The sequence below is a fragment of the Syngnathus typhle genome, linkage group LG4, assembly GCF_033458585.1.
Source record: "Syngnathus typhle isolate RoL2023-S1 ecotype Sweden linkage group LG4, RoL_Styp_1.0, whole genome shotgun sequence".
Taxonomy (NCBI): domain Eukaryota; kingdom Metazoa; phylum Chordata; class Actinopteri; order Syngnathiformes; family Syngnathidae; genus Syngnathus; species Syngnathus typhle.
This window is the reverse complement of record NC_083741.1, coordinates 16,702,240-16,716,111: the sequence shown is the minus strand read 5'-3', so window position 1 is coordinate 16,716,111 and position 13,872 is coordinate 16,702,240. Positions and strand designations below refer to the sequence as shown.

The window sequence follows — 13,872 nt, the reverse complement described above, 5'->3', positions numbered from 1 at the left end:
GGTACGCGAAGTTACCGCCATACTGTATGTGTCAAAGTGGAGCTATTTGTGCGCTGCTTGGAGATGCATGAACTGTTTTACACAAAAACCCACATCTCATGGGAGTAAATGAGAACAATGACGTTTCATTACCAATTGAGAAACCGATTATTTTTTTGCTCAATGTTTTTGTAAAACAAAAAGAAAGAACAATCTTTAGAACCCACATTGGTATCTTTTATGGATATAGTAAGCAAAACTTCAACAAGATGGGAGAACAATTACAAATTTAAAATGCCCAAATGTGTTCTAAAACGTGTTTTTGTTTTGTTTTCATTAAATTGTGAAATATGACTTCACTTTTTATTTATTTAATAATCCTATCTTTTTCTCATATACCGTATATTAGAGTGAGAGAGTGAGAGAGTGAGAGAGTGAGAGAGTGAGAGAAAGACAGAGAGAGAGAGAGACAGAGAGAGAGAGACAGAGAGAGAGACAGAGAGAGAGACAGAGAGAGAGACAGAGAGAGACAGAGAGAGACAGAGAGGGACAGAGAGGGACAGAGAGAGAGAGAGTTGCCACATTCAATACGGCGCAAGCACTGCAACGGTTTAATTTAAATATGCAATAATAATTATCGCATCTATGCACAAGTCTGATCCAATCAGATGTCGATGAGTGGGCGTGTCTTTCTTACGGTGTCACGCCTTCTGCCTGCAAAGTTGCTGGCTCACTCACTCACTCCCACTCATTGCTGCTCCTTTGCTTTTGCTCACGTGCCGGCCGGCTGAGCAAAAAGTGCCACCCATGAGCCAGCTGACTACTTTTAAACCTGCTTCGACTTGATTGTTGCGATTTATTCCTCTCTAATTTCTTTTAACAGGCCCCTAGGGTTGCATGAAGTAGACGTTCAGGTTGGGTTTCTTTATCCCCCCCCCCACCTACTTTTATTCACTCCATCTGTGTGTGTGCGAGTGTGTGTGAGAGAAGAGAAGAGAAGAGGAGAAGCAGGATGATCGCAGCGCAGCTACTAGCCTACTACTTTACTGAACTCAAGGATGACTACGTCAAAAAGGTGAGCGCTCCATTTCGTTTGACTACATGGTATGTAGGTGTCAATTACAGTTGTTGTTTCTCCGGCTCGGTTACCTGGCAGACAAGTCTTGAGCTCGAAGTCTGCTGGTTCCTTAAATGGTACTGGAAAAGTGGACTGAAGAGGAAATAAAAGATGAAAGCACACGTCCAAAAAGATATTGCATTTAGGCCTTTATTCAATAGCTTTTATAATACTTGTTTATTTACCTTGGTTTTAGAAAGTCAAGTTTTCAATCATGTAATGGGCAATGTACTGAGCTCATATTTTTTTAGGGTTACAATATGCAAAATTGCTGTCTATTCCCTCGGTTTATAGATATTTACAAAATAAAAGTTTAAGACATTTCCAATTTTAGCCCATCTTTTACATCCTTCTGGAAGTTTTTGGCAGAAAATTGTGAAAAATGAACGACAGTTTCCAAGCCTTTCTTTAAATGAACTTGGAGCTTTGCAATGTTCTTTTTTTTTACACTGATGTCTCGTTCAATTTGTCCATTAGAGAAGTTAAACATGGCACAAAGTGCATCTGCCATTTTTTTAATTACAGGTCCAACCCTTTAAATCAATGCCCACACTGGTGTCCAATTCAATTTTGCATGTTGAATCTGGCAAAAACCGCCTGCTAATCAATGGCTATTCATTTAACTTGTATATAAGAAGCGCAGTGACTGGGAAAAGATACAACAATCTACTATTTCTTCAAATGCAGACAGAACTGATAAACTCAATCAAATAGCAATTAGAGAACCAAAATGATAAACAAATGCATTGTTTTGAGACATTTTAAAATAAACAAATGCAATGTGTGGGAAATATTAGGGTACTCTGGTTGTGTGTTTCAGTGAAATCAATACCCCAATTAATATTCTGTATCCCTCAGCACTGGTGGGGGCCATGTCCATCATTGGCCACCACGTAGCTCCGCCACTGATTCTCTTCCCCTAAAATTAGGTCATATATTTAATATAAAATATTTATAATAAGATAATTTATGGAAAAATATTTCTACTGATTCATTTAATTCACTTTATTTTTTAATTGTAATTTAATTGATGATAATTTAAAACCTAAAAATAAAATGTTAACTTTTTAAGATTCTTACTTGATCTGTTTTAAAAATATAACAAAGTCCTTAAACACAAACATTTGCCCCCCCTCGCAAGAAGTCAAGGTGGGTGAAGAAAGAATTCGGTTGGACACCATAAATGTGCAACCCGCTTATTTAGATTCTTGGTCAAATGTAACTGAGCTTGTTCTTAAGGGCCTCGAGGTGCCTTCCATCTTTTAAACTCCTCGAAAGGTTTCCTGAAAACCCTGATCAGATAGTGTTTCCAGGCTACCAGCGTACTTGTGTTTTTCTTTGTGTTATAATAGACACCATGTCATCTTTGTTTTCCCCCTGATCCAAACAAACGTACTCACATTTTCCTCTACAACATGTGCTCCATGATTCACACGTGAAGCCGGGGGGACCCTTTAAGGTCGCTCACTGATGATGTCATCAGCTTGTCTTTTAGTCAAGCCTTACCACTTTATAAACGTAGGAAAGTTTAGGCCTGTCACATTCCTCTTTCGTACTCGCAATGTCTGAAGGGGTGCGTGTTTGTGTGTAAATGCTGTTATTGAACAACTGCCTGCGGTGGTAAACACACATTAACAGCACCGAGGATCTGATGCAATGCAGTGCATCTCCCTCCCTCCCTCCCTCCCTCTCTCTTGTCCTCTCTCGCTCTCCCTGAAATAGGCCAGCTTTGAGCCATGTGACATACAGTAAGTACCATGCAGACTCTTACAGACACTCTTGCAAGACTCCTGCAGCCAGGTGTTGTGTAGTTCCTGAGCTCACGGATTGTTTTAGTGAGCCACCAGCCCCAAATTGCAAAGAGTCATACAAACTGAATCTACAGCGCTTCATGTGCCATCAATGTTGCTAAGTGTGGTTAAAAGTTTGAGTTCATTTTTTATGTTGATAGTTCTTGCATCACACAAATAAAAAAATTAAAAAATCCATCCAAACTAGTCAATGATCTCAAAGCATTCAATGTGAATGTAAAAAAAACAAATATTTCATTTATTTCAAATCGATAAATTTCAAATATATTCTTTGTGGTTCTTTTTCACCACAACACATTTCCTTCATTGATATCAATAAAGGACAATCATACCTTCAAAGCTTTTCATTCATTCCACCAAATAACGCCACGCTAATCCAAGTAATAATTAAATAAATAATGTTTATAATCTTGTAAATTAAGTTTGCCATTCATGGACTGGGTCTTCCAGTTTCGAGTGTGTGTTTGTTTCACCATGGCCAAGTTAAATTGCAAGGTACAGAAGAGGAAAGAGGTTTTGCATATGGCCGCATGTGTGTGTGCACACGTCCAACCACCAGTGTCAGATTTCCGCACTTCCTCAATCAAGCCTGTGAGAAGGAGAGCAGGTCATTGTTTGTTCAGAAAGCATGACCCTTTCCTGAAAGTCAAGCAAAAGCTCCAGATGAAGTAGACAAAGGTGTGTGGCAAAGGTGTGTTGTTGACTACACTATTCCAGTCTTACCTGTCCTCTCCCCTTTGGGATTTTGATCTTGCCTCTCCATTTGTAAAAGGAAAATTGGTCTATCTTTCAATTCTATTTATTTATTTAGGCAAAGGGAGAGGTAGGGATTAATGATTCAATAAGCTTCCATGTCAAACTCCTCTTGTGCGAATGTGACAGAGAATATAACACTTGCACACCATATTTAACACTTGTATGTAAACCGTGTCACTGTTTGTTTGCGCAGTTTACATTAAATATTGCCATATGCATTTTATTTTGGAATATTAAAAGATCACAAGATTTGTATTTTACAAAAGCCATCTCGGGCAATTTAACCTTATTCCTTAACCTTAGTCACTGCAGTATTAGGTTGGAGTTAGCATTAGGGATTTTAAACATAAGTCAAGTTTTGATTTCATAAAGAACAAATACGTGTCTCAAAAAATGTCTCCTGTAAGTTGGCCACACTACATCCAGTCTATTTCTATTTCAAATTCACTTCCTCTAAACCACAATGACACTGTCAAAGTCAAAGTCTGCTTTATTGTCAATTTCTTCACATGCCAAGACACACAAAGAAATCATGTCATGACCTTGTTTACATAAAAAACAAGAAGCAACCCGGAAATGTGACATTGAGAAATGAAAATAAGCAATAACACTTCCATGATCTTCTATATTCAAAGTTTTAAAAGTTGCTTTGGGATCGAACATCGCTCGGGTACTTCGATCTTAAGCAAAACAAAGAAGCGAGACCTAGATAAGACGTGATCCTGTTCATTCTCTAACGTGATGAAACAGCAGTTTGTTTAACATCCTGTTCGACACAGACAGAATGTGTCAACGCTGCGGGAAGTTTTCTGCCAATAGAAAGATGTGTTACAGCTACTGTGTTGTAACGATGACGTCGTCTATAAAAGGTAGCAATAAATGAGTCACAATGTTGCTTTGATGGTATTCACTTCCTTCTTTGGAAGAGAATAGGGATGGTAATGATTGAACAGTGCCATACATTCACGTCAGAGATCATTTAGCATTTGGGTGTGGAATTAGCAGATCCAGTAAATCTGGATCCTTTTTTGAAGAGGAGCATTTCTGAGGTTTGACCACTAATGTCGGGCACTTGTAATTATGGAAACAATTACGATGGTTTTAACTTTCATTTTCACTTTTCACATTTTTTTTTTTTTCCATATCAAAGTTTGGGGGAAAAAAATATGATTGATTGTGGGTTGAATGGTTTGGGGATCCAAAGAAAACAAATTGTACAAATTGACTCGTAAAGCATAAGCAAAAAAAAATTAAAAAAAATCCATGTATCTCCAGTCTTTAAAGTTGAACTCCGATTCAATAATAGTTCAATTGTTCAAAGTATTGACTAAGGAATTAAATTTCAACTGTGTGATCTCCAATTAACAGTTGCCTTTGTGTGTCTTATCAGATTGACAAGTACTTGTACTCCATGCGCTTCTCTGATGAGACGCTGCTGGACATCATGCAGCGCTTCCGCATGGAGATGGTCAAGGGGTTGAACCGCGACACCTACACCACGTCCTCGCTGAAGATGCTGCCGACATTTGTACGCTCCATCCCCGACGGCTCGGGTCAGCACTTCCATGTTGTAATGAAACAAAATATTCGACACATTTTGAATTTAAGTCAATGGTAAATATCTTCTTTTCTTAGTCAGCTGATTACTCAACAGACAAATTAATCATCTGTCTGACCTTCACCACATGTTCCTTACCACGTCACTGTGACGCTTGGTGGTTTTTAGTAGTATGTTCTGTATCATTCCAGAGGGAAAATAAAAAAAGACTCAAGAGTGCAGTGCAGTTTACATTCCTTCCACAATTTCACTATTGTTCATGACTCATCCCCTCTTCTTATGTGGCAACCTTTTCTTTGTTTCCCTACAGAAAAAGGAGATTTTATCGCGTTGGATTTGGGAGGAAGTGCCTTCAGGATCCTTCGCGTTAAAGTCAGTCACGAGAAGAAGCAGACCGTTCAGATGGAGAGCCAGATCTATGACACACCGGAGGACATCATGCATGGGAGCGGAGCGAGAGTGTGTTGACGCACAAGTACTCGCACGAATGCTCACACCTTCATTCTCACTCCTGTCTCCGCTTTGTTCCAGCTGTTCGACCACGTGGCAGAGTGTCTGGATGACTTCATGGAAAAACATAACATTAAAGACAAGAGGCTGCCAGTTGGCTTTACGTTTTCCTTCCCTTGCCAGCAAACCAAACTTGACGAGGTAATATAACGTTTACAGCACCGCACAATTTCCGTTTTATTCATCGCCTTATCTTTCAAGGCCGCTGTGTCAGTCATACTAAATAAATAGTCATAAAAATATAATAAAATTGTGGATTTTTCTTTTTTTACAAATTTGTGAACACACAGGCGCCAAAGTACAAATAAGGAAGCTCCGATGTTTTCCTGTAGTTTTGTAGGAGCTTGAGTGACAGACAGCTTTGCTTTGTCTGTCTCCAGAGCACTCTGTTAACTTGGACCAAGCGCTTCAAGGCGAGCGGAGTGGAGGGCATGGATGTCGTAAAGATGCTCAACAAAGCCATCAAACAACGAGGAGTAAGTCGCGTCTTCATCTCGACTGGAGTTTTACAGCACGTGATGGTGAGGGGCCGCCATTAAGTCGTTTCTGTGTCTTCCAGGACTATGAAGCTGACATCATGGCTGTGGTGAACGATACCGTGGGAACGATGATGACGTGCGGCTTCGACGATCAACGATGTGAAATCGGCGTTATCATCGGTATTCCATCAGCAGCGTGCCCACGTTGTTCCCAAACGAGAGCTGAATGCATTCTAGACTTTATTCCTAATTATATTTCTTTTAGGAACCGGCACCAACGCGTGCTACATGGAGGAGCTACGTCACATCGACCTGGTGGAAGGCGACGAAGGCAGGATGTGTGTGAACACCGAGTGGGGGGCCTTTGGAGACGACGGCTGGTTGGAGGACGTCCGGACCGAGTTTGACCGAGAGATTGACCGAGGCTCTCTGAATCCCGGCAAGCAGCTGTACGTCATTTTTGTTCTTGTAGGCTATTTTTTCAACCACTTGCAAGGCTAAGACATCACAATAGAAGTATGTATCACAATATGGGCAAAAATGGATGCTTAATGTCAAAAGAAATCCTCTCTTAAAGTTGCTGGGTGTTCTTTTTAGTTTTTTGTTTAGCACATATTATTATATCAATAACTGTGCAAGGAGGGAGACGAAGTCTAAGGCTTGTAAAGAGCTCCACTCCTTCTAACCCCCAATTCCAACCCTTAAAGCTGAGTGCCAAGCAGGGAGGCAATGGGTCCCATTCTTACAGTCTTTGGTATGACCCGGCCGGAGTTTGAACCCACAACCTTCCAGTCTCAGGGCGGACACTCTAACCACTAGGCCACTGAGCTTCTTCACCATGAAAACAAAACAAAATTGTCCAGAAATCTTTTGGTGGGATGAAAAGTTTGCTCCATTGACTGACTCAACCTGTGTGATCAGCAGATCAATAATGCCAGTGGTTCCCTCTTTTTTTCTTTTTTTTACAATTTGTTCCTTTGATTACAGGTTTGAGAAGATGGTTAGTGGACTGTACATGGGCGAGCTGGTTCGTCTCATTCTGGTCAAGATGGCCAGGGAGGGTTTGCTGTTTGAGGGAAGAATCACCGCTGAGCTTCTTACTAAAGGCAAAATTGAGACCAAGCACGTGTCAGCCATTGAGAAGTAAGTTGCATTTATTATCATGATTCATATAGGCATTCCTTTTATCAGCAGACTACAAAGCCCAGTCAGCTTATTTTTATAGCCTTCAATCACAAAGGAGAGAATAAGGAAGGATGAGAGCAAAAGTAAGAGAGGCTGCGGTAAAGCAGGCCAAAATCCCCCAAAATTGGTTCTGCCATTTTCATTTCTTTTCAGATTAACCCCCGATCTTTATTCTCATGAAAATTCCTGAAATAATGCTTTCCCTTTGTTAAGGTAAAAAGGTTTGGGCCACCCTGTTTTATTGGATTACAACACAGTCTTCCTCTTTCTGTCTCTGTCTTGTTTAGGAGTAGAGAGGGATTAATCAAGGCCAAAGAGATTTTAATCAGACTCGGTGTGGAGCCCTCGGATGACGACTGCATTGCCGTTCAACATGTGGGTATTGTTGCCAAAATAGGACTCCTTCCTGAAATGGAGGCTGCCCTTATACTAGTGTCATTTTACCTCACGTGGGATTCACATGTGATAAATCTTGGGGCAACCCCTACCCGCTTATTGCACCACATCATCTGGGCTGGATTTCAAATTTTGCATTATCCCTTAGTAAGTGGTTTGAAAAAGAAAATTATGGCTGGAATTTTTAATGACTTCTTCATCCGCTCCATTTAGGTTTGCACCATTGTGTCTGTCCGCTCTGCCAACCTGATAGCAGCACTACTAGCGGGCATCCTCAAGAGGCTCAAGGAGAACAAAGGCGTGGCCCGATTGCGCACCACTGTTGGCATTGACGGCTCGCTCTACAAGATGCACCCACAGTGAGTCATGGAAACATGCATATACTCGATTTACAAAATGTTGTGGAACACCATGAAAGCAAAAGTCAATGAATTTCATAATGACAACGTTCCTGACAAATCTACTTCAGGTACGCACGTCGTCTTCATAAGGCGGTCCGTCGCTTGGTCCCCGACTCTGACGTGCGCTTCCTCCTGTCGGAGAGCGGTAGCGGAAAAGGTGCCGCCATGGTGACGGCTGTGGCCTACAGACTTGCCGAGCAGTCGAGGCAAATCGCACAAACTCTGTCAGAGTTCTCCCTGACGACCGATCAACTGCTGGAGGTATGGGCGGGGGCACACGGATCTAAGTTTTATTAGTTGGAGTGTGCGCAGTTTTACAAATGAGTATTGTATATTTCACCAGGTCAAGCAGCGAATGAGGACTGAGATCCAAAATGGCCTTTCGAAGGCCACCCAGGAGTCCGCCACAGTGAAAATGTTGCCAACGTTTGTGTGCAGCACACCCGATGGCACAGGTTAGACACTCACCACGCATACAAATATTCGAGTAATATCAGAAAATATGGATCTGATCCCTCATTTGCTTTTATAACCAATTTCAAAAGTAGTTGTCAAAAACTTTATAACCGAATTAAACAGTCGGATTTATTTCAAGAAATGTCGATTATTTTTTTTTTTGAGGGTTTTAATAATGGAGCTGAAAAGAAAGGGATTTTCAAGGTTATAGTCTCTATGGAGGCAGTCTGAGAATATTTGACTTGCGATAACGGCCTAGCGCCAAGGTCAAGCCTTGGAACAGCAGGAGCAAAAGGAGGCGCTATCTTTAGCCTAAGGAGCTGAGTCATGTCACGGTGTACGCTCACACACACGTTGTAACCGGACTTTCTTATAAACAAGTCTGCGAAAGACTTAGCCTAGCCAGACCAGCTTCCTCATCCCATAATATGTCATTGATACACTATTGTCATTATTAAAACAAAATATTTTGTGTTTCTGTCTGACTGTAGAAAATGGCGATTTCCTGGCTTTGGATTTGGGAGGAACCAACTTTAGAGTACTGATGGTCAAAATTCGTTCTGGGAAGAAGAGATCGGTGGAGATGCACAACAAGATTTACGCCATTCCTCAAGAAGTCATGCAGGGAACAGGGGAGGAGGTGAGAACTTTATGCAAATTATGCCAAACAAAATAGATGTGTGACTAGCTGCCAGGTTGACGATAAGCTTGTAAGCGACATGTTTCAATGTGAACTGGTTGGTATGCTGTTTAGGATTAGTGGAGGTGACTTCACTTTGTTTGTCAAGGTAATCCTGTCTGTAACCTTTTGACGTGTGGCAGTCACAGCAAAGTTTTGTACAAACTGTATTTTGATTAACTGACCACTTGTAGGTAGAAAAGCGGTTGAGTTTGAAGGTTTCCCACATGTTTTCCATTCCCATCGAGTCTGGCTTCCTCTTAAAATGACAAAAATATGGTCCACCTCATTTGGTTTTAAATTGAACACATTGTAAACGTGTGTGCATCAATTAACACGAGCGTCTCGCCTTTCCTCCTTCAGCTGTTTGATCACATTGTGCATTGTATAAGTGACTTCCTGGACTACATGGGGATGAAGAATGCCCGTCTTCCTCTTGGCTTCACCTTCTCATTCCCCTGCCTTCAGACCCGCCTGGATGCTGTGAGTACCTGTTTGGAGTTCTCGCAACACGGTGGCATTTTCTGAGTGTGTGTTTACAAAGGGCATCCTGGTGACGTGGACTAAAGGCTTTAAGGCTACAGACTGTGAAGGAGAAGACGTCGTGGAGCTTTTGAGAGAGGCCATTAAAAGGAGAGAGGTAGGAAAAATTTGGTGGAACCTCTTAGGTGAAATACAATCTGTCCCCTGACAACAGCAGAACACCTATACTAAATGTAGAGGAGATTTAATTGGCACTAGGTCCTTTTAATTTGATTCATTTGTATCAATGTAACCTTATATTTCTGCTCAAGGAATTTGACCTGGATGTGGTGGCTATAGTCAACGACACAGTGGGCACCATGATGACCTGCGCGTACGAGGAGCCCACCTGTGAGATTGGGCTCATCGCTGGTCAGTATACATTTCATTCGTGCTTTCAACTTCCATGAGATGATCCGAATAACAAAAACCCCTCGGCTACTGAGTGCAGGCACCGGCAGCAATGCGTGTTACATGGAGGAAATGAGAAACATTGAGATGGTAGATTCCAACCAAGGGCGAATGTGCGTCAACATGGAGTGGGGAGCATTTGGTGACAACGGATGCCTAGACGACATCAGGACCGAGTATGATCGTGCCGTCGATGACTTCTCTCTCAATCCTGGAAAACAGAGGTAACACCTTAACATAATTACAGGCACATTTATTAAAAAATGAATATGAATAAGACCCCCCAAAAAAGTGGTAAAACTCAAGTGCTGTGAATACTTTCCAGTTATAATGTGTGTGTTTTCACTCTGCAGATACGAGAAAATGTGTAGCGGTATGTACCTCGGCGAAATAGTGCGGAACATCTTAATAGATTTGACCAAGAGGGGCTTCCTCTTCAGAGGTCAAATTTCGGAAACACTGAAGACCAGAGGCATCTTTGAAACAAAATTCCTCTCTCAGATTGAGAGGTAAGAAACCACCTCAATGTAGGTGTGGGTACTTTTTTGTGTTTTAGTTTAGTCATTTTTGTCCAATGCCCATGTCTAGTTATATGAGTATTCCTCAACTTTGTTCATTTTCTTTCCTGCTGCTAACTGTGTATGTGTCTTTTTCTAGTGACAGATTGGCGTTACTTCAAGTGAGGGCCATCTTGCAACAGTTGGGACTGGACAGCACTTGTGATGACAGTATCATTGTTAAAAAGGTATGCTGTGTCACATTGTTGAAGGCAAATAATGGAAACAATACTCTTGATTTGAAGCTGTTGGGAAATGTGTAAATGTTCTTTTTTGGTCATTTAAAACAAACCATTCATGCTATAATGTTTTTGAGCTAACTACTACTAAGCATCTATGACTACTTCAAGTGGAATACTAAAGCCAAGGTCTCTGCTCTCCACTATTGTTTTAATTTAAAACCTTCATGGTATATTAATCCTTCTCTCCCCGCATACCCAGAGTTCAATCTGGAGTCGAAAACGATTTTGAATTCAAAAAGATATTTTAACATTGTACTTCTACCATTTCACAACCTCACTGGCCTCACCAGAGAGCATTATCAAAATAAACTCTTGAACCTTATTTCTGCTGAGCTGAGCTGAGCTTTTACAACAAAATGCAGTTCTGCACATTTGTGTGGAAATCTTGGCGCTTACAAAACATTTGCTCAACTGTAATTTGTGAAAGAGCTTTGTTGTGCCACTGTGTGGGAATTTCACATGAGGAAATGTGTCGTCCTTTTAAGGTTCTCAGAACTGATAAGAATACACACAGCTTTGTGTGATGCAATGAAGATTTTGTTGTTGTTGTTCTACAGGTTTGTGGAGCAGTGTCACATCGAGCCGCTCAGCTCTGCGGGGCGGGAATGGCAGCAGTCGTTGATAAGATCCGAGAAAACCGTGGCTTGGACTTTTTGAACATCACTGTAGGGGTGGATGGCACACTCTATAAACTGCATCCTCAGTAAGATACATTCTCACATTATTATTCCGCACAAAACATTTCTCTGCCTCATAAATTGTTCAGGGGAAGAGTTAAGGTCGTGCTTTACGATGGGACGAACAAGATATTGTAAATCAGCCGTGAAAGCGCTGGTGATTTAATAACCGCCATTTATTTCCTGCTTGACAAATATATATATAACTGACATTTATTTCCTGTTTGACAAGTATGTGATGTATTTGTTCAAGGGTTGCATAAAGTTGTAATCTGACCTTATAAGGTAGAACACCTACATTCTTTTTTGGGGTCATCGTGTTCTTGATCTGGGTTCTGCAAGTCATTGCCAGGGGTTGTTTTAAGGATAAGACACTCCCCATGTCTTGGTGTGTCAATCCTGTTCAACGTGCTCTTATGATTTGTGACAACTCTTGAGAACAAGATGGAAGAAAGACTTTCCACTACTTAGTATCTATTTGTTATAGTGAGTGTGTCAGTCATTGAACATCATCCCAATTAATTCTCTTCTTCTGCACAGCTTCTCTCGGATCATGCACAAAACCGTTAAGGAACTAGCCCCCCATTGCCACGTCAACTTCCTGCTGTCGGAGGACGGCAGCGGCAAAGGGGCAGCGCTCATCACCGCCGTGGGCGTCCGGTTGAGACAAGAGATCCACAACCAGTAACTGTCACAGTCCAGTGGCTTCTCCGGACTTCCAACTGGCACCTCAATGTTCTGCCCACACTACAGGAGCTATTTAAGTGTGTCCACGCAAGTAGCATAATCACTATCGTAGCTGTAAAACATGTCGAAAGTTCCAAAAGATTCAATTGTGACAACACAACCCTGCAACTTTGCTCTGTTGTGTGTAATGTTGCCACCCTTAGGTTTTATCCAGTAATTGCAAGGTGTCAACCATAATTCAATGTCTCGCTGCGAGTTGCAGGCTGGATTTTATCTTACATCATAATTAGTTAGCTGCAGGGTCGTTAAATTATATTTTCTACCAAAGTCAGGAGAATGTGTCAGCACAAAATGCACAAATACGTGTGAAAGTTGCTATTAAGGTTTTAAACTCTTATTCCAGTATACAATACATTTGACATGTCGTGTTATTTATTTTATTTTTATATCCGGAGATGATTAAACGCCCCGATAATGATTCACACACACACATAGTATAAAAGCTGTTATTTGTAATCAGCCTAATCCTATAAACATGAAAACGGAACATCCAATCTCTGCTCGAGTGACCCATGCTTACTGAATATGCTTGTTCGCCTTTTATTTTATGTTCTATTTTCTTGTAATCTCCTGTAAATTCTGTCCAAACAACACTTGCCCAAATCACGGCACACTGCTGTCTACACGTTATGAGTCTTATCAGTTCATTATCAACTGCAATGAAAGCGTGCTTTCCTAGGTGCCAGCTGGAGCACCAAATATGTAGAAGAATATTACACTTGCTGAAACTTTAAGACAATATGAAACCTTATTAAATGTTCTCACCGCTTGTACAAAGGTAAATGCTTTAAATCTCAGGTAGGAAGGTATTTAAATGCTCAGCTAGGTTGTATCTATTTATTTTTCGCTTCACCAAAAGTGAATACTTACACAGGAATTCCAAATCCTCTTTTAGGTTCACTCCTGGTGTCCCTCAGGGCTCTGTTCTAGGCCTTTTGGAATGTAAAAAATGATTACAATGTTAGCAAATCCACCTGAACTTTCAGAATTTTTTTTTGTAAGTAGTGGTAATATTACAACTACAGTTGACCCCTGCATAGATTCACAAATCTGGTTGCCAGCTCTATTGTGCTTTTGAACCTTTTTGCATTCCAGATGTGGTTTTGGGAAAACGTTGTAACATTGACACAAAAATACAAGATTGCGGTCGCTGAACTATACCGTACACCCTTTTTGGAATAGACAAAGTGAAGCTGCTGCAGTGTTGTACACAAAACTAATTTATGCCGGCAAGAGCATCTCAAACCAATACTGATGAGAAGTTTCTTCCTCAATAATGACTCTGCATTATTCTCAGTATTCATCACAAACACTTGAATGGCTTTGCTTTATCTGTCCAACACTGTCAATTATTCAATAAAGTCAAACTAATGTCAAATTGACTGATGC

At 41.0% G+C, this 13,872-nt stretch overlaps 1 protein-coding gene across 1 annotated transcript; it reads left to right on the top strand.

Moving 5' to 3' along the window:
* The first annotated feature begins 702 nt into the window (after positions 1 to 702).
* LOC133152545 (hexokinase-1-like) lies at positions 703 to 13,861 on the top strand. The gene is made up of 21 exons (XM_061276219.1): positions 703 to 1,054; positions 5,054 to 5,216; positions 5,532 to 5,680; positions 5,753 to 5,872; positions 6,112 to 6,207; positions 6,291 to 6,390; positions 6,476 to 6,659; positions 7,198 to 7,353; positions 7,683 to 7,770; positions 8,005 to 8,150; positions 8,261 to 8,453; positions 8,536 to 8,647; positions 9,140 to 9,288; positions 9,691 to 9,810; positions 9,872 to 9,967; positions 10,122 to 10,221; positions 10,301 to 10,484; positions 10,614 to 10,769; positions 10,918 to 11,005; positions 11,617 to 11,762; positions 12,277 to 13,861. Exons 1-21 carry the CDS (start codon positions 992 to 994, stop codon positions 12,422 to 12,424), a joined length of 2,757 nt encoding a protein of 918 aa, XP_061132203.1. The 5' UTR covers positions 703 to 991; the 3' UTR covers positions 12,425 to 13,861.
* The last annotated feature ends 11 nt before the right edge of the window (positions 13,862 to 13,872 follow it).